Source organism: Aulonocara sp. 'chitande type north' Nkhata Bay, linkage group LG9 (genome assembly GCF_057382095.1).
Source record: "Aulonocara sp. 'chitande type north' Nkhata Bay isolate Kocher_YH1m ecotype deep benthic linkage group LG9, A_spYH_male_GT1.1, whole genome shotgun sequence".
Classification (NCBI taxonomy): domain Eukaryota; kingdom Metazoa; phylum Chordata; class Actinopteri; order Cichliformes; family Cichlidae; genus Aulonocara; species Aulonocara sp. 'chitande type north' Nkhata Bay.
Window position 1 is genome coordinate 10,346,047 of NC_141352.1, and position 24,382 is coordinate 10,370,428.

Consider the following 24,382-nt stretch of genomic DNA (forward strand, 5'->3'; position numbering starts at 1 on the left):
TATCAGTTGTCAAAGGAGTAAAGAAGTGAAAATATGAATAAAATAACATTTTATTAGGATCAGAAAACAGAAGCAAATAAAATGAGAAGCCAAAGACATTTCCAGTATTTACACAGAACCAGTTTAGTCTGTTATTCCAGTTAACTGCTGTTAAAGTGACAAACTGGTTAACTGTAATAATCTTCCAGGTGTAGCTAGTTCTACTTCATGCATCAGCAGAGTAAACACACAGCAGGGCTGCACTGTTCATATACTCCTAGTTTCGGGGTCCTTAAAGCACAGCCTGCATGTAGGTACAGGAAGTGATGCACTGCTGTTTTCATTCATCCAGAGATGGGCTCAGTTTTCAGTTCCTGCTCTGCTGTCCTCACACCGTCGCAGGCTTGGCTTCCCTCACAATGATAAATACAGGTGACGTCAGATGTAGCAGGCACCTCTGTAAGGATTATAAACCATCATCCTCTGAATGAATATAAGATTGTCAAATTTGGAAAGCTGTATTAAAAACAAAGAAAGGGGAGACTCAGCTGGTTTGGACGTGTAGAGGACGGATCATGAATATTTTGGACAAAGATGGAAACCACAGGAAGTTCATGGATGCAGTCGAGAGTGTTGGTGTGACAGCGATAGGTTGAGATCTGGGCAGATGACCCGCTCTGTGCACCCCTGGAGGGAGCAGCTGGAAAAACAGGACAGGCTGGTGTATAGGAGGTGGCCAAGCAACCACCAGGTGGTGCACTGGCATGTTTAGTTTATGAGCAGCATCAGTGTGATATAATGGGATACAGCTTAATGATATTGCTTGAGCGCAAAAAAGTGTCGCACAAATTCTCAGAGACACAAACGCCTGCAAAACGAGACATAAAACTTGACACAAAAAGAACTGAAGATGCACCAAAAGATGTAAAATTGCTTTAAGAAATGATGCCCTATATTACCCAAAGTATTCACTCAGCCATGCAAGTCACTGAAATCAAGCATCAGCATGCAGATTGTTTCCACAAACATTTGTGTGTCGCTCTCAGGAGCTCAGGGAATTCCAGCGTGGTACCGTGATAGGATGCAACCTGTGCAACAAGTCCAGTCTTAAAGATTCCTCACTACTAAATATTCCACAGTCGTGTGTCAGTGGTGTTATCGTCAAGTGGAAATGATTGGGAACGACAGCAGCTCAGCCGTGAACCAGTAGGCCATGTAAAAATCACAGAGCGGGGTCGGTGGACGCTCAGGCACGTGGTAAACAGAGGTCACCAACTTTCTACAGTGGACACTTGTTCTCTTAGAGGATGAATCACACTTCTCTGTCTGATCTCTGTCTCAATCTGATGGGTGAGTCTGCGTTTGGTGGGTGCCAGGAAGAATGGTACATGTCTGACTACACTGTGCTAACTGTAAAGTTTGGTGCAGGGTGAGGTTATATTCATGAGATGGCCTCAACCTTTAGCCCAACCAAGACATTTTAGATCATTTCATGCTGCCAACTCTTCATACATGAATGTGCATCAGTGAACAAAGGAAGGTCCACAAAGACAAAGATAAGCGAGTTTAGTGTGGAAGAACTTGACAGGCCTGCACAGACTCCTGACCTTAACCTGACAGAACACCTTTGGGATGAATTAGAAGCCTCTGACCCAGGCCTACTCATCCAACACCTGCGCTTGGCCTCACAAATGCACTTCTGGAAGGAAGGTCAAAAATTGCCATAAACACACCCCTGAAAAGTCTTTCCAGAAGAGTTGAGGCTGTTATGGCTGCAAAGACTGGGTCAAAATCCAATTGCACCCTATAGATTAAGTCAGGATGTCCCTCAGGTTCACATGCATGTGATAGCAGACGAGCGATTTTGGTAATATAGTGTACAAACTAACTACGAAACAAAAGCCAAGAGCGATGAAAGAGACAGAACAAGATTTTTAAAAACAGTAACATACATATTTAAGGTACCGTACTGCATGAAGATTCAAAAAGAACGACAGCCATAACAAATATAAGCTTTACCAAAAAGGAAAGTCTGAAACTCTTGAAACAACATTAACACGGGAGTCTATGAGGAGTGAAGCGTTTTGGAGGCTCAAGTGGACACTAGAGGAACTGCAGCAGAAGCAGAAAGGAGCTGCAAAGGTCAGTAAAAATGCCTCCAGGATTATGAAAAAGTTACAATAGAGAGATGTTTAGACTCTTTTTCAATTCCGATATCTTCTCATAAAGTCTCAGTAAAACAAGGGCAAAAAAGTAAATTACACTGAAACAAAGCCTCACGGGAGCTGTAGTTGTCCTAATCAGGCACTATTGTTTTCTTTCACCTTGAGCAGCAGTGAATAAATTTGCACTCTGGCTTCAGGGGGACGTGCCAGCAGAGTCCATCCCCTCGGGTCAGCTCTGTGCTCCTGTAAGAAGCGCCTGGGATAACTGCTTTATTCCCGTAAACAGAAAAGGATGTTTTATTTTGCTGCTGCTTTCTCTGGCAGCGTGTCTGGATTCACTCCCATCTGCTCATCTGTTGCATATAAAGCGTGAACCTCAGGAATCCACCTCATCTGCTCTGCAGTCAGCGGCTGGTGTCATCTCACATTTATACGATGGGTGTTTATTACAGAAACAGTTCTCTGGAAAAACCGTTTACAGTAAATTTGAATCTGCATAGAAACTAGTAATTGACACTGGCAATAACTCAAATATTTGCCTCAAAATAGTACGGGGAGCAGCAGAAAATGAAAACGCTGATAAATGTCGGTTCAGTGGTTGGCAGCTTGTCAGTAAATCCTGAAATTGAGACTTGAGCCTATGTTCTTGATAAATAAAGCATTAAAATTATGCATAAAATTTTGTTTGTTTTTAACTGAGCGAGTCTCTTGATTGGGCTCAGTTTCGCTCCTGAAGTTGTGAACATCTCTGAGCTCAGCCGTGTTTCCCACAGACTGTCCTGTGCCGACAGTGGTGGAGTGTCCTGTTTCGGCTGCTTTATACCATCATGCAACTGTGTATGCAGGTAACGCTGTAATCGGACTCTGTGGATCAGGTGACGAGCAACAGCACATATATACAGCTGCACAGACAGAGTGTAGACTGATGGTTTTATTTCAGAGGGCCAGCTGGGTGCTGCTCCTGGTGGGAGGGGGAATCCCTGACTGCTTCTTCGGTCCCTTTCCTCAGTGCCTGTGTGTCAGTCTGTACAGGGTTTCCAAACAGATTATTTCTTCAGCAGATGCAGCAGTTTGAAAACCACCTCCGGGTTCTGATACATGTTCTCAAAGTTACATTTCAGTTTAAGAAGTCCTGGTAAGTTTTAAGCCTGGTGTTAGTGTACTGCAGCACCAAACAGACCACACAGACTCACACTGACTCGCAGTGGGGATGTAGCTCAGTGGTAGAGCACATGCTTTGCATGTATGAGGTCCTGGGTTCGATCCCCAGCATCTCCAGGTTTTATACCATCGAGCTTCTGCACTTACTCAAAGACATCCACACAAAACAAATAAAACTGAGGTCAAAATGTCACGTGAAACAACTACAGGTTACAAAAGGTATACCCTGGTTTTAAAGCACAATACTGCAGAACGCACACACCAAAATGCATCATTTATGATGCATGTTATCATAGATAAGCTATAGTTGAAGCAAATAGTCAGGATGGCCGAGCGGTCTAAGGTGCTGAGTTTAGGCTGCCGTCTCCCCTGGAGGTGTGGGTTCAAATCCCACTTCCAACAGTTGCTTTTGTCCAAGTAAATGTTCAGAGGAGCATGTTACTAAACCTCCTGAATTCCTACATAATTTCCATCAATAAAGTATTCTGAAACTGAAATCTCACAGGCTGCTAGCGCTGCAGCAGCGTTGGGTCCGGGACTCTGTAACCAGCAGACTCCAAACACAGCACCCTCAGGCCCTTTTCCTGATCTTTAATCACATCTCCCTGTCCTCCAGTCTCCCCACCTTCACCCAGTATGTCACCTGCCACACCAGAGACAATAAAACATTGGACTTATTGTATGCTAACACCAAGGAGGCAGCTCATCACCTCTCCCTCCCCTGGGGGGCTCAGATCACAACCTGGTTCGTCTCCAGCCTGTGTATAAACCTCTGGTACACAGAGAACCAGTTGTTAAACGCACAGTGAGGAAATGGTCGGCAGAGACTGAAGAGGCCCTGAGGAACTGTTTCCGTTCCACTGTGTGGGAAACCTCTGCACCAGGCTGCAGGAGACTTGGGGTGGGTGAATGACCTCAATAAATATTTTAATAGGTTTGATCAACCACCCACCCCTCCCCCCAGGATCGTCCCCCCTGCTGCAATCTCCCTCATCTTCAGGCGCTGCCTGTCTTTCATATCAGGACTTCACAACCCAGCTCCCAGCCATCACACCCACCCCCGGCTTCTGTGGACTCCAACATACACCGCCCTCCCCCGAAACCCCCTCTCTCCATCTCAGCACTTCAAGTGAGGAATGAGCTTCGCAAGATCAAGGTGCAGAAGGCTGCAGGTCCAGATGGCGTCAGCTCCAGGCTCCTGAGATGCTGCGCAGATGAACTGTGTGGCATCTTAGGATGCCTGTGAGGTCACAGGGCTGTGTCGCTGGTCTGCTGTGCTAGCACCGTTCCTCTTCACCCTCTACACTGCAGACTTCTCCATCAACTCCCCACGCTGCCACCTACAGAAGTTCTCTGACGACTCTGCCATAGTCGGCTTCATCACAGGTGAAGACGACTCAGAGTACAGACAGTGGACTCTGGACTTTGTGGACTGGTGCCGGAAAAACCAAGGAGTTGGTGGTGGACTTCCAGAGACGCAGACCCACCACACTAACAGCGGTGAACATCCAGGGAGTGGACATTGAGATAGTGGACTCTTATAGGTACCTGGGTGTTCACCTGAATAAACTGGACTGGAGCCACAACACTGATGCTCTGTACAGGAAGGGTCAGCGCAGACGCTACCTGCTGAGGCAGCTGAGGTCATTTGGAGTCCAGGGAGCGCTTCTAAAGACCTTCTATGACTCTGTGGTGGCATCTGTCATTTTTTACAGTGAGGTATGTTGGAGCAGCAGTTTATCGGCAGATGAGAGGAAGAGGTTGGATAAACTCATCAGGAAGGCCAGCTCTGTTCTGGGATGCACTCTGGACCCAGTGCAGGTGGTGGAGACAGAAGGACTCTGGCCAAAATAACATCTCTGATGGACAGAGTCTCCCAGCCCATGCATGTAAATGTTGCTGAACTGCAGAGCTGCTTCAGTGACAGACTGCTGCATCCTCGATGCATGAAGGAGTGTTTCTGCAGGTCCTTCCTCCCTGCAGTGTCAGACTGTACAATCAACACTGCTCCCAACAAACATAGATGTTTACATCAGCGCTGTAACTGCACTATTTTATCAACTGATTCGCACTACAACCTGGGTTTGCCTCTTATCTGTATTTAATTTTAGTAACGGTACAGTACTCTGTTTTTGGTAACTATTGTCCTTGATGTAAATATGTAAAAATTGTGTGTTTCTGTTCTGTGTCTTGTGTACTGTTTGTTTGTATATGTGTCTTTCTTGCTGCTGTTACACCCAAATTTCCCCTTGTGGGACAATTAAAGGATTATTCTATTCTATTCTATTCTATCGATTCTTCAGTGGTAGAGCGCGTGCTTCGCATGTATGAGGTCCTGGGTTCAATCCCCAGCATCTCCAGGTTTTATACCATCAGGAGTTGATCAAAGTTCAGAGATGATCATACTGAACAAACAACCATGAGGTCAAAAACAAAAAAAAACACATCTCCTTAAATTACCACAGAAACCCGCCAGGCCGAAAACCTTTGATGGTCTATAAAAATGTGGGGAAAGAATCTGCATAGCACTATAATCACAAGAAAAGTCTAACAGACTCAGACGGCAATAAATCAACACAAAATGTCCACAAGACCCAAGAAGAGCAGCCAGCAGCTCCAGGTTTTATGCTTCTGAAGTTGATCGACGTTTTGACCTGAGGTTAAAATGACATGTGACAAGGTTTATAGCACTAAACATGATAAGTCCTAAATCTTTCTGGCTTTCAGGAAACTATTAGGAAAAGTAAGACAAAAAATGTCCACAAGACTCAAGGACCATCACGTCTACGCTGTGCGTTTGTCAGGTGATTCATGAAGTTTGGTTACTATTAGCAAATTGCGTTTGTGTGCTGAGAGACACTTTCAAAGATATCTACACTGTACAAATAACCACGCAGTCAAAATGTCCGTCACATAAATGTCAACAACATACATGTGACAATTACAAAGAGACTCCTGATGTCAGCAAGACATTTGTTCGGCAACCTCACACACGGCCTCGCACGACAGGTTGAGGTTAGGTCTCAGAGTGATTTCACTCATAACCTTTGGTGATGACCAACTCCTGTTTCCACACCTTGGCTCCTGCGATAATGCACATGATTAATTGTGGGTCAACGACCTCCTTCAGGAACAACCCTCACCAGGACTCTTTACCAAATTGTTTTAAGACTGAAAAAGCCTCTTAAGAAGTGAAACATCTTTACAAAACTTCATGAAGTCCAGTTACTTTCCCCCCCAAAGCTGCTGAGAGTTGCCTTGAACTTGGTTGCCTGACCAAGTTTTTTCCATCAAGCTTCTGGAGCTTCTTGATTTTTCTTGATCAAAGTTCAGAGATATCAATACTAAACAAATACCCCAGCTGTGTAAAGGGGATGTAGCTCAGTGGTAGAGCGCGTGCTTCGCATGTATGATGTCCTGGGTTCGATCCCCAGCATCTCCAGGTTTTATACCATCAAATTCCAATATATTGAACCTTTGTAAAGCTGCCATCAGTTTGCTCCTGCAAGCTTTGAAAACAGATGCTTTTCCACACACACACACACCTGTTGAGTTCCCAGCCCTGCACACTAACAGAAACAAACATCAGCTCAACTCAAACACACTCTCACAGCACCTCTTTCGTCCCTTCTTTGAGTGACCAATGACAGCTACATGCACACGCCCATGCTCAGCCTCAGATGTTGAATATTTTATCAAAATGGTCACATGGTTTCAGCTCTGAATGATTAAACACGGCCATCTCCTCTCGTCACATATCCACCAGCTCTGCGTTGGACGGAGGAATCTGCCTCAGGAGGGAAACTGAACAGCAAGTGAGTGTGTTGCCTGTGTGCTCTGGTGTGCACGTTCAGACTGCGTGATTTGTGTTTTTATCAGTTTTTAAGCCTCAGACTGTCTCTTTGCTCTTTTGAACCTAGGCTGTTTTTGTAGGGCTGATTTCAGTTTAGGTGTTGACTGAACTTGTATGTTTGAGTATGAAGCTCTAAAACAGATGAGAGCTTTGGACGTGTAGGTGTAGAAGTTCGCCTGTGCGTGATTAAGTTTTAGACTCCACGTCCGAACCTTTCCATCATGAAACAGGATCCTCCTTGGACATCATTAAAGTTTCAGAGAGGGAGTCTCGCTCTAGTGAGTGAGGAGAACTGCTGATGGTATCCCAGCTTCATTAGCATGGAACGATTTTAAAACACACCAGCAGGACCAGAGGCTTCAAAGTTTCAGATGGCTGTGAACGTTTCTTTTGGAAAGCTTGAATACAGAAATGATTAGACACTAAGTGACTACTATGATACTCAAAGTAAGAGATTTAAAGTAACTGCTAAGAGATTCGAAACAACAACAACAAATACCATCCGAGGAACTTCCTAACCACAAAGAGACTCCACGCAATCACAAAAACAAACAAATGACCAGAAATGCACTCAGAATCACTGCACAGAGACTTGTTTAAACTACTTTCGTCTACCCCCTTGTCATAACAGGGCACTGTAGTGGCTAACTCTGTGTCTTTGTTTTGGCAGAGTTTATATGCAGATGCCCTTCCTTATGTTACCCTACAGGGGGTAGAATCAAACAAGCAATCTTTTGCTTCGTCAAATGACCACAGATAGACTAAAAAATGACTCAAAGAATCAAAAAAGATTCAAACTGCTGTCAACAGACTTAAATGATCGTAAAGAGCCTCAAAGAAAACTGAAATGAACACAATCAAGAGATCCAGTCATGTTATCTATCAAACCCTCCACTGTAATCCATGAAGTGCTGCAGTCTGTTCCTTTTCTTTTCACAGAGTTTCTGCACCCTCTTTAGACTTCTGTTTCATGGAGACTGATGATGATGTGAAAGTATGAGACAGTGACAGGAGGAAGCTGGAAGGAGTGCACAACTCACCAACATTAACAGGTATTAACCAGGGTTAGCGATGGCGGCGTGGCTGGGTCGGGTATCACTGGGGGATGCCTGGTACAACATGTACTCTCGCTTGCTGAGGACCAAACCTGTGGGCTCCATGGCCCACAGCTCAGACGACCTCACCGAGCTCGCGGAGGGGTCGGCGGTCGGGCTGGCCAAAGTCCTCACCACTGTGGACCTGGTCTCCCTCGGTGTGGGAAGCTGTGTTGGCACAGGGATGTATGTCGTTGCGGGGCTGGTTGCTAACGCGATGGCTGGGCCTGGGGTCATTCTGTCCTTCATAATTGCAGCGGTGGCATCCATACTGTCAGGTAAGCAAAAGTCTTTAAGCATTCTAACCAACCAAACAAAAGATTTAGAACAATCTGGCCACATGTGTGTCTTTTGCGTGAAGGTGTGTGCTACGCAGAGTTCGGTGTGCGGGTCCCCAAAACGACCGGTTCGGCGTACACCTACAGTTATGTGACTGTTGGAGAATTTGTGGCGTTCTTCATTGGCTGGAACCTGATCCTGGAGTACCTGATCGGCACAGCGGCAGGGGCTTCAGCTCTCAGCAACATGTTCGACTCGCTGGCCAATCACAGCATCAGTGACTTCATGATAACACACCTGGGCACGGTCAGAGGCCTCGGTCAGTGCCTCCAAAACTGCTTTTGTGATTTGTTTACCATTTACAGTTTATTTACTTATCTGTTAGAGAGGATAAACAGTTATGTCAAAGAAGATTTACCTCTAAGCTCATTTATGTTATGTTGAATAATAAAAACAATAGTTAATACCTGATGCTTAAACTCTTTGTCCTTCTGTCTCAGGTAAAGGCGAGGACACGTATCTTGACGTTCTGGCTTTGTTCATTGCCCTGGTGGTCACTGCTGTAATCGCTCTTGGAGTGCGTAACACTGTGGGCTTCAACAATGTCCTGAATGTGGTCAACCTGGTGGTCTGGGTCTTCATGATTATCGCCGGACTCTTCTTCATCTCTAGCAGCAACTGGGAGGGTGGCAAGTTCCTCCCGTATGGCTGGTCGGGGGTGAGAAACTGTTTTGCTAAAGGGGCTCTATCAACTAATTTCCAGCTTCCAATCAAGAGGTTACATTCTTTTTTGGAAGATGGGTGCCTTTCTCTGAATGTGCTTCTGTACCTGTCAAAATGGAGTTCTTTCTCCCCAGTGTCACCAATTGCTTGGTCACAGGAAACTGTATGATTGCTGGGATTCCCTGTCAAATATTCTTTCCTATATAAAGCATCTTGAGATGACTGTGTTGTGAATTCAGGCAAATTTAAATTGAATTTTATAAATAGATTGAAAAGTGAAAGTTAAAGAGTCAACTTTTGTGCAATTACAAAGGCTTAAAGTCATCTTGCATGAGTTAGCTTAGCGTTAGCTTTACCCACTGAGCAAATATCTGTTGATCTGAGGTCTGAGGCATTTTTAAACTGCTCAGATCTAAAGTTTGGGTTTAGAGATCACCTAGTCAGAAAAGCAAAAGCATCAAAGCAAACAAACGAGCAGTTCAAGACTTTACATTTTGATCAGTTGTAAAGGGGACATGCACTTCCCAAAAAGCTAACCCACAGACGCTATAACATCAGAAAGATAAAAGAAAGGAAAAAAAACCGTCAGAAGCCTGAACTGACTAGAATTTTTTGTGAATGCATTGACTTCATTATTTTAAACAATTATCCATGTTTAACATGGGAATCTAGCATTAGAACAGCATAATCTTTATATTACAGAGACCAAACAAAAGCAGAATAGGTGCACTTTTTTAAGATGTAAACTGTGAGATCTGTTAGTAACCCGTTCTTTCTGTTCAGGTGATGCAAGGTGCAGCGACCTGTTTTTACGCCTTCATTGGCTTCGACATCATTGCAACGACAGGAGAGGAGGCCAAAAACCCCAACACCTCCATCCCTTACGCCATCACTGTCTCGCTGGTCACCTGCCTCACTGCCTATGTGTCGGTCTGTACAGAGTCCAGCATGTTTGTTTTTAACTCAGCCAAATTAATTTCCCCATCAGATTATTTCTTCTGCCTTTTTAGTCCTGATATGTTCAAGCCTGATGTCAGTTGTGAGAAAACTACACAGTGTAATGCAGCACATATGTGCTTGGAGAGGCTCTGATGGGGATGTAGCTCAGTGGTAGAGCGTGTGCTTCGCATGTATGAGGTCCTGGGTTCAATCCCCAGCATCTCCAGTTTTTACCTCTGTCTCTAGGCAATCAAGCTTCTGGACTTGACTACAGCAGACATGTGTCAAGGCTTTATGGCACCAAATGTGTGAGAAGTCCTGAATCTTTGGGTGCTTCATCATCAAAAAACTATTAGGATAACTAAGATACAAATAAATACTAAATCACAGAGGGCCCTTAAATTACTACAAACCAAAACCTTCTGATGAGGCATAAAAATGTGTGAAACAGATGAAGTCTGTTTTCCCAACAAGGGGATGTAGCTCAGTGGTAGAGCGTGTGCTTCGCATGTACGAGGTCCTGGGTTCAATCCCCAGCATCTCCAGATTTTATGCCATCAAGCTTTTGAGCTCTCACGTCTTGCACATGCATAGGGAAGTTTTTCATTTCATTAAGGTCAGTCTATAATTTGCTTTTGTGAGGTGAGCTCTAAGGATCACAAATACACTTAATATAGGTAGAAGAGATTAGGACAACAAAATAAGACTCAAAACACAGAGACGTAAGTGGCCACAAAGAGGCTCAAAATCACTACAAGATGCATATCAGAACTATAAGACAGTCAAACATCAGTAAATAAATAAGTCCCAAATGTTTCGGTGGTTAGGAAATATAAGGTAACTAAAAAAAAACCCCAATATACTTAGAAAATGATCTTGATGCATGCGCAAAAATCCAGGTAAAGAAATCCAGAAAGTGTATTCTGTTCATCTGGACGTTGAGTTTTCAGCGGGAGAAACATCCAAGTGACTTCTTCAGTCTCTGCTGACTGCAGATTTCCCCAACTTATAAACAGCATATCTGCATAATGACCAAAACTAGCACCACTGACTAACAATGGGGCCTGAGGTCAGTTTCATTAACATTAAAATGCAAATTATCATGACCACTGATGAATGGCCATGAGTACCATCCAGAGAGAGCTGGGGAATGGCTCAGTCACAGCATTGTAAGATGGTGAAAAAAGTGTCCTAAGAACCCCTCCTTGATTCAGACATTCAAAATGTCCACGAGATAAAATGGTCAAAAATACACTTAATATGACTACAAGCGACTTATGACAACAAAGAGACTCAAAGAACAAAACAAAACGCAGAGACACAAGTGGCCACAAAGAGACTCAGATGTGCATTAGATAACCACCGAAAACCTACCAGACCAGAGCTTCTGATGGGCTATAAAATTGTTAGCAACACATCCACAGGGGGATGTAGCTCAGTGGTAGAGCGCATGCTTTGCATGTATGAGGTCCTGGGTTCAATCCCCAGCATCTCCAGAGTTTTTCTCGATGTCCAGGCCATCAAGCTTACATTGATTCGGTTAATGAAAAGAACCAGCCTTTTGGGATTTTCCTCATCATCCCAGAAGGTTGATCATAGGTCAGTCTATACATCGCATGCATCAAGACGACCACATAAAGATTCCAAATCACCACAAAACCTTCAAATAACCACTGACATCCTCAAAAGAGTGACTTCTATCTTTTGGATGTAGAAATTATGTTTTGGGTGGCCTCAGTCGGTGACATGATACGGTGAGGCAATGTTTCAGGGGTGAGGTTGTTCTTAGTGAAAAGTTGAGTGGAGAATCTGATTAAGGCTACGTCCACACTAATGCGTTTTTGTTTGAAAGCGCATCGTGTGCTTTTCCTCGACATTCTGCCGCGACGTTTCAAAGAGCTGGAAAGTAAATACACGGCACACAGAAATGAGGCAGGCCGAATGTTCTTGCGTTTCATGTGTGCGCAGTACTGGAACGTGAGCGTTTTCATCCGTTTCAATGTGGACGCACATCTCTGTGAAAACGACTGAAAACGATAGTGTGGACGCGGAGCGCTTTCAGACGAAAACGCCGTTTTCAAATCTATCCGGGCTAGTGTGGACGTAGCCTAAGTCCTTGAAAAAGTGGTTTCACCCTAAACCTCTGATGATGACCCACGCCTTTTCCACACCTTGGCTCATGTGATGAGGCACATGATTAATAGTGGGTCAACGACCTCCTTAAGGGACAATCTCACTAGGGTTTAAATACCCAGGACTCTTCACCATTTTGTTTTAGAACTGAGAAAGCTTCTTGGATGAGAAGTGACGCATCTTTACAAAACTTCATGAAGTACAGTGGTTTTATTTTCCCCCCAGCTCCTTATACTAAAATGATCTAGATGACTGACCTATGACCTACACTGATAGTGTCATGTAGCAACACTTAGGAAACACACACTTAAGGGGATGTAGCTCAGTGGTAGAGCGCAAGCTTTGCATTTGTGATGTCCTGGGTTCAATCCCCACCATGACCGCTTTTATACCATCAAGCTTCTGAACTTCAACGTATTGATGCGTTCTCAATCATCCAGGTAAGTAAATCTCCGAAAGATGACTCTGTTCATCTGGACGTAATGTTTTCAGTGGGACAAACGTTTTGTCACTCATCCAAGTGACCAGCCCACCGAAGGAACAATGGGCTGGGAGGTCATGGGTTTCAGTCATTATGCAAATTGTAAAAAAAGTACTGCTGGTATTTACAATAAGAGTGCAATGACAAGACTCAGAGATCTGACCCCGTGGCATGTGTATTTCCACGAGTTTGTATTTGTGAAATGATTCGATTGCAAATGTTCCAAATGTCACAGACACTGTTGAGAGCGTTGGTGCAGTGACTCTAACAGCCACATCTCCTGATGTAAGACAGTATCAGCCAGTTGAAAGATATACTGTAAGAATATCTGCATCACATGTGACCTCTTAATCACCTTTATCTAAGTGTTCATTCCTGATAAAACGGTGATTGTAATAATAGATATATGATAATAGAGTCTCTCACACCTCTGCATTTTTTTATTTCACAGGTGAGTGTGATCCTAACTCTCATGGTTCCCTATAACCTGATCGATGTCTCGGCTCCTCTCATGGAGATGTTTGCTGTGCATGGCTTCATGTGGGGGAAGTACACTGTGGCTGTGGGCTCTATAGCTGGACTCACCGTCTCTCTGCTTGGCTCCCTGTTTCCGATGCCCAGGGTCATCTATGCTATGGCACGGGACGGACTGCTGTTCAGGTGAGGAGGTACATGAAAACACAGCCAGCTTAAGGAGTTTTAATAAGAAATGTTTCTGTGTCTGTGTTTTAAGGTTTCTGTCTCACGTGACTGCACTCACACACACTCCCACGGTGGCGTGTGTGGTGTCGGGGAGCCTGGCGGCCGTCCTCGCTCTGCTGGTGAGCCTCAGGGACCTGATTGAGATGATGTCCATTGGCACCCTGCTGGCTTACACTCTGGTCAGCGTGTGCGTGCTGCTACTTCGCTATCAGCCTGACGAACAGACCGACACACATCAGTTTGAGTCTGAAGTTCAGGACATGGACGGCCTGAAGCACGAAGATGCCAAAGACGATCAGATCTTGAGCGAGAATGACGGGTCATCTTCTTACCACACCGGCAGGATGGAGGGGGAGGGAGATGACTCTGATTTTCATACAGGCCACCCCTCACTGCTGAAAAGGCTTCTGGGAGGTCATTACTACACCCTGCGGCTGCGTTTGGGAATGCCTGATGCGTCAGTTCGACCAACCCCAGCCACCGGCCGCATAGTGACCAGATGCACTCTCTCCCTCTTCTTCATGTCCTTCCTCCTCTGGTCTACCATCATATTTGGGGTTGAGCAGGGCACAGGTGCTGGGGCAGTGATTTCTGGACTGATGGCAACAATGATGGCAGGGTCATTAGCAAAGCTTTTGATTATGATCATACAGCAACCAGAGAGCACCAGGAGCCTGCCCTACATGGCACCATGTGTCCCCTTTGTCCCTGCAGCAGCCATATTGGTCAACAGTTACCTCATGCTTAAACTGTCTCCACTCACCTGGGCAAGGTTCACCATCTGGTGCCTCATAGGTGAGCTGAAACAATCTTGATAATAGAGTGTTGTAGATTTGAAATGGAGCATTAATCAGTAATTCAATGACAATCAGTTTATTTAAATATCGAGTTATATATTAAAAGGAGAAAACACCAGTTCTGCAGTTGCCTGCTCGGTCAGATAGGTGATAAAGCAGTCGTTTTGTTATCTGGTTGCTTGGTTGGCTAGCTTTTTGATTCGCTGGTTGGGTACTTTGGTTGCTCTGATGCTTGGTACAAACGTTTTTAAGATGCAATAAGCCCGACAAAGGAGAGAGAAAATGCTTTACATGTGAGGTATCCAGGATTTTGTAAGAGCTTTGTAATTCTCTTCATATGGAATTCATAAAGGTTGACAATCCTACACAAACTGATCTCTGTACCTACTGACCCACCCTCTACTGCATATCCATCCTCAGGTCTGTTGATCTACATTTGTTATGGAGTGTGGCACAGCACGCTGGAGCTGAATGCTCGGGAGCAGCAGGCACATGCCAGTTCCTACCAGCGCTATGACGACCACTTGGATGACACCGTCTCCCCCGGTGACGACCTTTACACCCAGGAGCAGGACGAGAGACCGTATCAGGGGTGGTCTGCACCCGAGGAGAGAGGATACCACTACCAGCAGGGAAATCAACACGAGATCCAATACGAGGACCAAGAGAGCGGAGAGCAGGAGCAGAGCCAGTATGAAGATAATGGGGACCAGTGTGGATACCAGTCTGGAGCAGGAGGCCAGTATATGGAGACAGGCAGTAGGTCCAAGGGAAGGACCAATTATGGGTTTAATGATGAAGAGGAGAACTGAGTAATATGAAAGAGTGAATAAAACGTACGTATGAGGCAATATTTTAATGTTTGTGGAAGCTTTTATGAAAACTGGGATCAGATATCAGCAGAGGAAGGAGGGCACTGAGAGAAGCCAACAGCAGATGCAGAAGCTTCAAAACAGTCTAACCTGTTTGGGTCGAAAGCAACTGGACTTCTTTACTCCAGCTTCTGCAACCTTTTGGACGAGAAGTGAAATGTGTTTGAGAACTTAAAAGAAGTCCAGCTGCCTTTGAAGATCTACCTGTATGAGCACGAATGTACACAAACACCCACCTGCCTCTGACAACCTGACAGTGACAGCAACCGTTAATGAAACAAGTTGGACTTGTGTGAGAAGAAGTGTTGTTACAAAACAAACCTGCCTTAATCTTACTTTATTCTTTTTCTATTCTTTAAATAAATAAAATGGTAAATGGCCTGTATTTATATAGTGCTTTACTAGTCCCTAAGGACCCCAAAGCGCTTTACACATCCAGTCATCCACCCATTCACACACTGGTGATGGCAAGCTACTAAAGTAGTGCTCAGCCGAGGTTCAAAAGAATCCAGACTGTGTAGACGCCCATCTGTTGTTTAAATCAAGACGAACTGAGCATGCTTGAGTGAGATGCTTATCTTTTTAAAGTTAATTTCCTGTTATTTTTAACAGGCACAAGCACCGATACTATATAAAGCATTTTTATTAGCACTACTCATGTGCTGCATGTCTTCAGGCTAACGTTTTAGACACCAAAAGGCTTATGACCTTAAGATCAGGACCTTTCCATAGTGACTAATCCCAACCATACCCAAACATGTTAATGACTAACCTCGTGTGATGATGGATCATCTTAGATGTTCTCTTAACTGAAGTTTGGTCTTTTTTTAGCATCTTCTTCGAGCTGTATGAAGGCATTTTCTCTGCCAATCAGGCCAACATGAACTTTTACTGAGAACAGTTTAACCCTTATTGTCCATCTTCCCAGTGCTGATGTGTTTATATTAACCTAACCATAGCTTTGTAGATAGCCACCAGTTAGTACATCATCATGTCTCAATTAGTCCCAAAGAATTTGGACTAATTACCATACAGCATTTGCTCTGAACCAAGCTCATATTAAATGTTTATACTTTTTGTGCCTAAAGGTCACTCAGGCCACTTGCACGTGGTTCTTTGCAGACTCAGTATCACTGCTTCCTTTTGCACATTCAGGTCTTCGTTGTCTTCTTTTCTGCTTCCCATAGCCGTTCACACAAGTCTGTTCAGAGACAGTGAACAGCACACGCTGGTTTAGCTTTTCCTCTGGTTTTGTTTGAGTTCTTTGTTTACGCTCTTTAATTGTTTTGGGGTGAATGGTGTTATTCAGTGTCTGTTGTGGAAAGTGCAGAAATAAAGAGAATTTGAAGCAGCAGTTTGTCTAATCGGGGTTTTATTGCGGCTTCTCTCACAGATAGAAGACGCTGAAGTGTTATCATTCCAAATTTAAAGGAGCTGTGTGAGCCGTCAATGGCAACTGCGGTAATTATTGTGTTCCTAGCATCAGCCAAAGGCTAGGATAAGTAGAGGTGAGTGGATCAATCCAAATATCCATAGTGTTAAGTGGTCATTGAAATGTGTTCAGAATTTGCAAATTAACAGTGAGTCATATAAACCTCTCTGCCCCACATAAGCTGCCTTTATAGGTCAAAAGTATCAGTACTGGCTCTGTATTTACTTGGTATCGGATCAATACCAAACTTTACAGTATCACACAGCACTAGTGACGAGACAAAGCCTGTCGTGCTCTGATGTACGTAGTTTGCGGTTAATCTGTGCTAGCTTTGGCTCATTTTAGCCAGAAGAGGCTCAACTCTGATGATCTGATACCTACTGTAGAAGAAGACAAACAAAAAATCGTATTTGAAATGGATTCATATCAAATGGAAAACATACAGAAATAATATTCAGTAAAACATAAATTTAAGAAAGCATGAATCTTAATTTAAATGTGTATGGGTGTTTTCAGAGAGCCCAAGAGATTTTAAAGCCTTTTTTCTAAACACAGACAAGAATTTAACCATGTGGGTATGCAGATGATTTATTTTGATTATGCTGTTAACATAAAAGTAAAAAGAAATGATAAAAAAAGTGACAGCCGACTGTGGGGGATTAAATATGAGCTGCAATTTAAAAGTATCATAAACACTAAAGCGACCATGAAAACAACAGTTTGCTATTTATAATGTGAAAACAAAGAGCCGCTGACAACGATTAACTTAGATGGTCACAGCCGGTCAAACAGGGGGACTGTCCTTCCTGACTGAGTAGCTGAAGATGTGAAATATGTATTTATACATGTACAGCAAATGAAATTACAAACAGCTGCAAGCTTTCTGCTAGGCTTCACCTCGGCTCATGGGAGTCCCTGAACTGGACGTCCGAACCATGTTCGTGTGGTTAATTCTACTGACAGACCAATCACAGTCATGACCTCGGGGGCTGGTCATGTGATTGGTTTAGAAACAGTATATTTGAGTTTGTTTAGTTTTTTCCTGTAATGCCAGAGTTTGAAGTTGAGATTGTTTTGTGTAAATTGGATTTGTGTATTCCTGTTTTGACTGATTGTTCTTTCTTCCATCGTGTTACTTTGTATCATTCAGTGAGAGTTTTTTTATTTCCTTTTGTACTTTGTGCCTTGGTTTGAGTTTTACTTTCCCACCTTTTGAATATGTCTTGATTGCTTTAACCTGTGTCGTGTTTACCAGCTTTTCTCAGTCTCCAGTTAGTCCTCAGTGTGGGTCTGCCCTGAGTGTTTGTCTTACATTGTTGTGTTTTGATGCTACTTGTTTTGCTCGTCTTCCTGGCTTTCTATCCCGTTCTTGTTTTTTCATTCAGTATAATAAAACTTTGTCTTTTTTTTTGTTGCTATTCTGAGATATTTTTGGGACATACACAGATTCTCCAGACTTCCCTAGATTGAGGCCAAAAGATTTTCTGAATGTGAGCTTATTATTAATCCCTCCATTTCCTGCTAACATTCATTTTCATGGTGGATTTTAGTCTTGAAGCAGTAAACAGATAATGGCATGTCTCATCGATGGTGAATATGACTTTAAACTCAAAGAAAACTTGGTTAAAAATAGAGCGCCTGGTTCCTTCACACCCGGGCGCTCTTGGCGTGGTTGGCGGGGGGGTCGAGGAGCGTGGCCGTCCCCCTGTTCCCAGAGTAGTAGAAGCTGTCGTCCCTACTCGGGGTCCCGGGGTCGATGCCCTGGCAGCACAAGATGATGATGCCACCTAGGAGGCAGAGGGCGGAGCCGACCCAGCCGGAGTACAGAGAGAAGCCGAATGACATCAGATCTTCCTCTTTATTAGTGCCGATGGGGAACCAGACGGTAGATATGATGCTGCACACAGCTGGGTTTCAGACATATTTAAACACAAAAGGTGAAAAACAGGGAAAAGAAGAGGTTATAATTTTGTGCTCGGTGCCTCCATCTGTCTGGCTGTCATCCCTGAGTTTGTGGACAGGAACTACCTGTCTTATCTCACAGGAAGCAAAACAGCCTGACAGATCCTGACCCATCATCCTCCTTCCTGCAACAGCTGGGAATGACTCGGGGAAGACCAGCGCTCTATACAACATGCCACATTCACCCACTCTAAACTGAATGCTGTCTAACCAAATTCATACTGCGACAGATGCGTCGGAGAGTAACTTAGGGTTAGTATCTTGCCCAAGGATACTTGCCATGCAGACTGGAGGAGGCAGGGATTGAACCTCCGACCTCCCGATCAGTAGGTGACCAGCGCTACGTCCTGAGCTACAGCCACACGAAGTTCACTGCAGTAAGAGAAAGTCTCTTAAAACGAGAAACTGCCCTCAGAAATCAAATCTGTCCTCTGAAACTGTCCCAAAAAGGTTATTTGAGCACACAAATACAGTGGGGCAAAAAAGTATTTAGTCAGCCACCGATTGTGCAAGTTCCCCCACTTAAAATGATGACAGAGGTCAGTAATTTGCACCAGAGGTACACTTCAACTGTGAGAGACAGAATGTGAAAAAGAAATCCATGAATTCACATGGTAGGATTTGTAAAGAATTTATTCGTAAATTAGGGTGGAAAATAAGTATTTGGTCACCTCAAACAAGGAAAATCTCTGGCTCTCACAGACCTGTAACGTCTTCTGTAAGAAGCTTTTCTGTCCCCCACTCGTTACCTGTATGAATGGCACCTGTTTGAACTCATCATCTGTATAAAAGACACCTGTCCACAGCCTCAAACAGTCAGACTCCAAACTCCGCCATGGCCAAGACCAAAGAGCTTTCGAAGGACACCAGGAAAAGTATTGTAGACCTGCACCAGACTGGGAAGAGTGAATCTACAATAGGCAAGCAGCTTGGTGTGAAAAAATCAACTGTGGGAGCAATCATCAGAAAATGGAAGACATACAAGACCACTGATAATCTCCCTCGATCTGGGGCTCCACGCAAGATCTCATCCCGTGGGGTCAAAATGATCATGAGAACGGTGAGCAAAGATCCCAGAACCACACGGGGGGACCTGGTGAATGACCTGCAGAGAGCTGGGACCAAAGTAACAAAGGTCACCATCAGTAACACACTACAACAGCAGGGAATCAAATCCCGCAGTGCCAGACGTGTTCCGCTGCTGAAGCCAGTGCATGTCCAGGCCCGTCTGAAGTTTGCCAGAGAGCACATGGATGATACAGCAGAGGATTGGGAGAATGTCATGTGGTCAGATGAAACCAAAGTAGAACTTTTTGGTATAAACTCAACTCGTCGTGTTTGGAGGAAGAAGAATACTGAGTTGCATCCCAAGAACACCATACCTACTGTGAAGCATGGGGGTGGAAACATCATGCTATGGGGCTGTTTTTCTGCCAAGGGGACAGGACGACTGATCCGTGTTAAGGACAGAATGAATGGGGCCATGTATCGTGAGATTTTGAGCCAAAACCTCCTTCCATCAGTGAGAACTTTGAAGATGAAACGAGGCTGGGTCTTCCAACATGACAATGATCCAAAACACACCGCCCGGGCAACAAAGGAGTGGCTCCGTAAGAAGCATTTGAAAGTCCTGGAGTGGCCTAGCCAGTCTCCAGACCTCAACCCCATAGAAAATCTGTGGCGGGAGTTGAAAGTCCGTGTTGCTCGGCGACAGCCCCAAAACATCACTGCTCTCGAGAAGATCTGCATGGAGGAATGGGCCAAAATACCAGCTACTGTGTGTGCAAACCTGGTAAAGACCTATAGTAAACGTTTGACCTCTGTTATTGCCAACAAAGGTTATGTTACAAAGTATTGAGTTGTATTTTTGTTATTGACCAAATACTTATTTTCCACCCTGATTTACGAATGAATTCTTTACAAATCCTACCATGTGAATTCATGGATTTTTTTTTTCACATTCTGTCTCTCACAGTTGAAGTGTACCTCTGGTGCAAATTACTGACCTCTGTCATCATTTTAGGTGGGGGAACTTGCACAATCGGTGGCTGACTAAATACTTTTTTGCCCCACTGTACATCCCTCTAAAATTAAAACTACAAAATATGTAACACATGTCCTCAACAAACTGCACACTCAGTACTGTGTACTCACAGTGTGCTGACCTCTACACTCTTATCTGAAATCAAAAACATAACAAATCAAATCTGCAGTCTGTCAAATCAAACTCATTCCTCAGATTTATCAATGGCACTGCTATTAAAGCAACATTTCATTAATAAGAGCTGGTTGAATTCTTTGAATACCAAAGAGAGCACCTTCATTGGGTCCTTTACTACCTCCTTATTCTGGATTTTGGTTCTCATCTATCCAGCTTTTATAAAACAAAATGGTCAGAACACATGAAACAAAGTGTCTGAGATTTGCATTTTTCAGTCATCAGCCACTCCTTTAAGTAATCAGATTCTCTGACAGTCTTTTCCCTGAATCTCCTCCACACGTTCCTTCATGATGTCAAGGAAAAGTGACGAGGAAAAGATCTTTTGGACTAATAAACTGCAAACACTGAAAGTCAGTGTAAGTGAAATTTCTCTTTACTTCACTGACAAAAGCTAAAACATTAAACTCAACTAGTGTTTTTGGTAAGTGTTAGTAAAGTAGTAGTTATAATCAAACTGATATAAACACAACTGTGTGTGCGTGTGTGTGTGTGTGTGTGTGTGTGTGTGTGTGTGTGTGTGTGTGTGTGTGTGTGTGTGCGCGGCCTCCTCACCCATAAAGATGAAGAGGACGCCTCCCACTCGGGCGCGGCGCTTCTTCACAGCTGAGGTGTCGTTCTGCAGCCGCACGCAGGCCATGGACATGAGGATCAGGAGCGTGGCGGGGAGACCCAGCAAACAGGCGCAGATCATCAGAGCACGAGCTGTCTGGACGTAGGCTGAGAGGCAGAGAGAGCATCTGTTTGGTTTAACGTTCTCAGCACAGCTCACCTCTGGCACTCAACAAGGCGCTGCTCACATTAGGAATGTGCACACGTGTTGCATGCACTGAAGACAAGAAAAAGATGCAAGAAAAAGCCAGATTACTTTACTCAGAAAGTAATGTCTAATCTTGCTCTGAGTTACAGTCAAACACAGTCTGACGTCACTCTTCATGTCTTCACTGAACACACAGAGAATAAATCCAACGTAATAAAACATTGGTGTTAATGATTTCTCCAAAAGCTCATGAGAGACAAACCCCACTAGGTTTTAAACACCTGGGACTCTCAGGCTTCTGGTTTAGAACTGAAGAGGCTGCTTAAAGCACGCAAAGAAGCCCAGTCATTTTTCTGTCAAGCTGTTAAGATCTACAGAAATCTCAACAACTGTGCAAAAGACCACCAGAAGAAAGCTCAACCTTTGGCAGGCTTCTCTGTGTTGGCTGGGTCTGTTAACTGGAACCACCTGTCAGAGATGACTGGTATCAGCTTTCTTTGTTAATCCAGGCTAAACGATGACTGGCCCAAAGTGCACATCTAGATAAAAATCAGTCAGCGGGGACAAGGAGGAGAAATAGTCTGTGGCCACCACCTGCTAAACCATTCCTATTTCGGGTTTGTTGTCTCTCCACCTGCTGCACTTTACTTTTGCACTAAGTGGGTGAGATGGATGCCCAGTGCTTTATGCTTCCTAACAACATAGATCAAAATCCCCGAAGTTTAACTGACTGTGTTATATTCTGACGGCCGAGTGTCGTCCTATGTTTTTGAGTAGTGAACAAAAGGCTGATAAATTCCTTTAATTATGTTATGCACTGTTTGGTAAACGTGCAGAAGGTTTGTTTGGTAGTAAACAAATTAAAAGCTCAAAAAGTGGAAAAATTGGCTTTTACATTGTTGTTTATAGTTTGATATGAAACGTGTGAAATTAATAGTCAGTATTTATAATACTGAGCACGAGAATAGAACTATACTCCTATAAACAGAGGACTGAGTAAACATTATTGAAATATGATGAACAATGTTTTACACCATAAAGCAGTTTAATTTAAAGAGTTTAAATAACCAGTTATATTTGTTTCTTTAAATAAAGCTTATAAGTTACCATAGTTTCCACAAGTGTTTGTTCTACACTTCCCATCCTTCCTTTCACAACAAAAGTTATTGAGTACGAGCATAAATTGTGTGATTGCTGTATATCAAAGTGGTCTGTAGAGGTGTGTCAAAGCAGTTTATGATCGATTATAGCTTCAAAATAAATATAAATATAAAAAATTAAATTCATATTAAAATGATATTTGACTGATGTTCTTATAAAAGGTAAGACTTATTTACAACATCTTCACAATTTAAAAGGAAATTCTGTCTCTCCTCATTAAATAAACTCTGCTATAAAGTAAGTAAGTACCTAAATGTTCTGATGCTCAAACAAAAACAGCAAAGTTTCTCACAAACGCTGTGAAAAACTGTATTTGTTCATTTTTTATTTGTATTCTGATGAACGAGACTGTTCGATAAACATAGTGAATAAACTGTAAAAAGAAAAAATCTCGTTACGAATATATTTTGTTGGTGAACAACAATGCCGGTTTAAATACATGTGTCGATAACTTAATGTTAATAACGTGAAATAACCATTAATATTTAACTGTAATAAATTCAACTCTAAATATAAAGCGTAAACTGTTTTGTTGACACGCAGCCACTCTGCTCACTCGCTGCCTCCCGCAGACCCACGCAGCAAACGTGAGCTAAACACACTTGAAAGATCTCGTCACGCACATCATGTATTAGAGCATTTATTGGCGCATCTCACCGGGCAGTGTGAGGATCTGGGTGAGGCCCACGCAGTGGTGAAGGGACGGGGAGATGACGCACTCTGCCCACAGGCCTCGGGAGCTCAGCTCGTCCATGCGGACGCAGGTGGCCTTGGTGTAGTCGCAGGTCCGGACCCAGTCGTTGGTGGCCGTGGCCACGATCACCCCCACCCAGCCCACTCCGCTGGCCGCGGTGCCAAGGAGTTGCCTGCGCATCTGTGACATGGTGAGCGCCCCAAAAGAGAAAGATAAAGAAATTCAGCCTGTTTTTAAATTCAGAAACGTGGCAGCTTCTTGAGAGCTTTCCTCTTTTTTTAACGTCTGCGGGAGTTTAAAAAGTTTAAAAATGAAAAATTTTATAGGCCAAAGACTCAAAAAGAGTTTAAAAGCGGATAAATGACTGTGTTATTGTCTAATAAGCAACAAAAAACACCGGAAAACAAAAACCACTGGAATAAAGCAAAAACTGATATATATTCAGAAATAACTGCAGACAGTTTTTCTCTGAGTTGGAGCTTTAAACAACGTTTAAAAAGCTTAAAAGTCTAAATTTAAAAGCAGTCCTGTTCCGTCAGTGCGCCTGAAGCTGATCCACGAGAAAAATGCCCAGAATAAGATTTATCACAGGGTGTGGTGGAAACCGTACTCCTCTCCAAAGCCAATGGGAGCACATGTGAGATCCTAACCTAAACCAGATACGGGGAGAAAGGCAGGCTCAGGCAGAAAAACAAGCATCACCTAAAGCCTTCCTGATGAAGCTAAATCAGTTTAGCTCATAAAGTCCAGAGTTGTCCTCATGTGTCACTCACCTGCACCTCTGTTGCCCTCTGCTGGTGGTCCCGCCATCCCATCAGCAGCACTTCTGCCGAAATCTGCTCAGGTCCACTCAGTTTGGGACATCAGCAGAAATGTTCAGTGAATAAGACGTCTTAAAGTACAGCTTAAAGTATATGGAAGTTCTCAGGTGCTTTATTAAAAACATTAAAAATATTAATATTAATATTTCAAATCTA

General features: G+C 43.7%; 2 protein-coding genes and 5 non-coding genes across 7 annotated transcripts; 6 read left to right on the forward strand and 1 right to left on the reverse strand.

Moving 5' to 3' along the window:
- The first annotated feature begins 3,350 nt into the window (after window positions 1–3,350).
- trnaa-ugc (transfer RNA alanine (anticodon UGC)) lies at window positions 3,351–3,422 on the forward strand. The gene has a single exon. It is a non-coding gene; the product is annotated as a tRNA-Ala (tRNA).
- A 3,253-nt stretch (window positions 3,423–6,675) lies between these two features.
- Window positions 6,676–6,747, forward strand: trnaa-cgc (transfer RNA alanine (anticodon CGC)). Its single transcript has one exon. It is a non-coding gene; the product is annotated as a tRNA-Ala (tRNA).
- A 1,482-nt stretch (window positions 6,748–8,229) lies between these two features.
- slc7a14b (solute carrier family 7 member 14b) lies at window positions 8,230–16,463 on the forward strand. Its single transcript, XM_086305663.1, has 7 exons — window positions 8,230–8,530; window positions 8,614–8,850; window positions 9,032–9,249; window positions 10,038–10,184; window positions 13,259–13,467; window positions 13,541–14,304; window positions 14,727–16,463. Exons 1-7 carry the CDS (start codon window positions 8,230–8,232, stop codon window positions 15,116–15,118), a joined length of 2,268 nt encoding a protein of 755 aa, XP_086161789.1. The 3' UTR covers window positions 15,119–16,463.
- On the forward strand, window positions 10,348–10,419 carry trnaa-cgc (transfer RNA alanine (anticodon CGC)). Its single transcript has one exon. It is a non-coding gene; the product is annotated as a tRNA-Ala (tRNA).
- Window positions 10,667–10,738, forward strand: trnaa-cgc (transfer RNA alanine (anticodon CGC)). Its single transcript has one exon. It is a non-coding gene; the product is annotated as a tRNA-Ala (tRNA).
- On the forward strand, window positions 11,618–11,689 carry trnaa-ugc (transfer RNA alanine (anticodon UGC)). The gene has a single exon. It is a non-coding gene; the product is annotated as a tRNA-Ala (tRNA).
- A 100-nt stretch (window positions 16,464–16,563) lies between the features above and the next one.
- On the reverse strand, window positions 16,564–24,021 carry cldn11b (claudin 11b). Its single transcript, XM_086305739.1, has 3 exons — window positions 23,369–24,021; window positions 21,346–21,510; window positions 16,564–18,517 (listed from the first exon to the last, which is right to left on the reverse strand). The coding sequence occupies exons 1-3, from the start codon at window positions 23,592–23,594 to the stop codon at window positions 18,258–18,260; spliced, it is 651 nt and encodes a 216-aa protein (XP_086161865.1). The 5' UTR covers window positions 23,595–24,021; the 3' UTR covers window positions 16,564–18,257.
- Window positions 24,022–24,382: the final 361 nt, after the last annotated feature.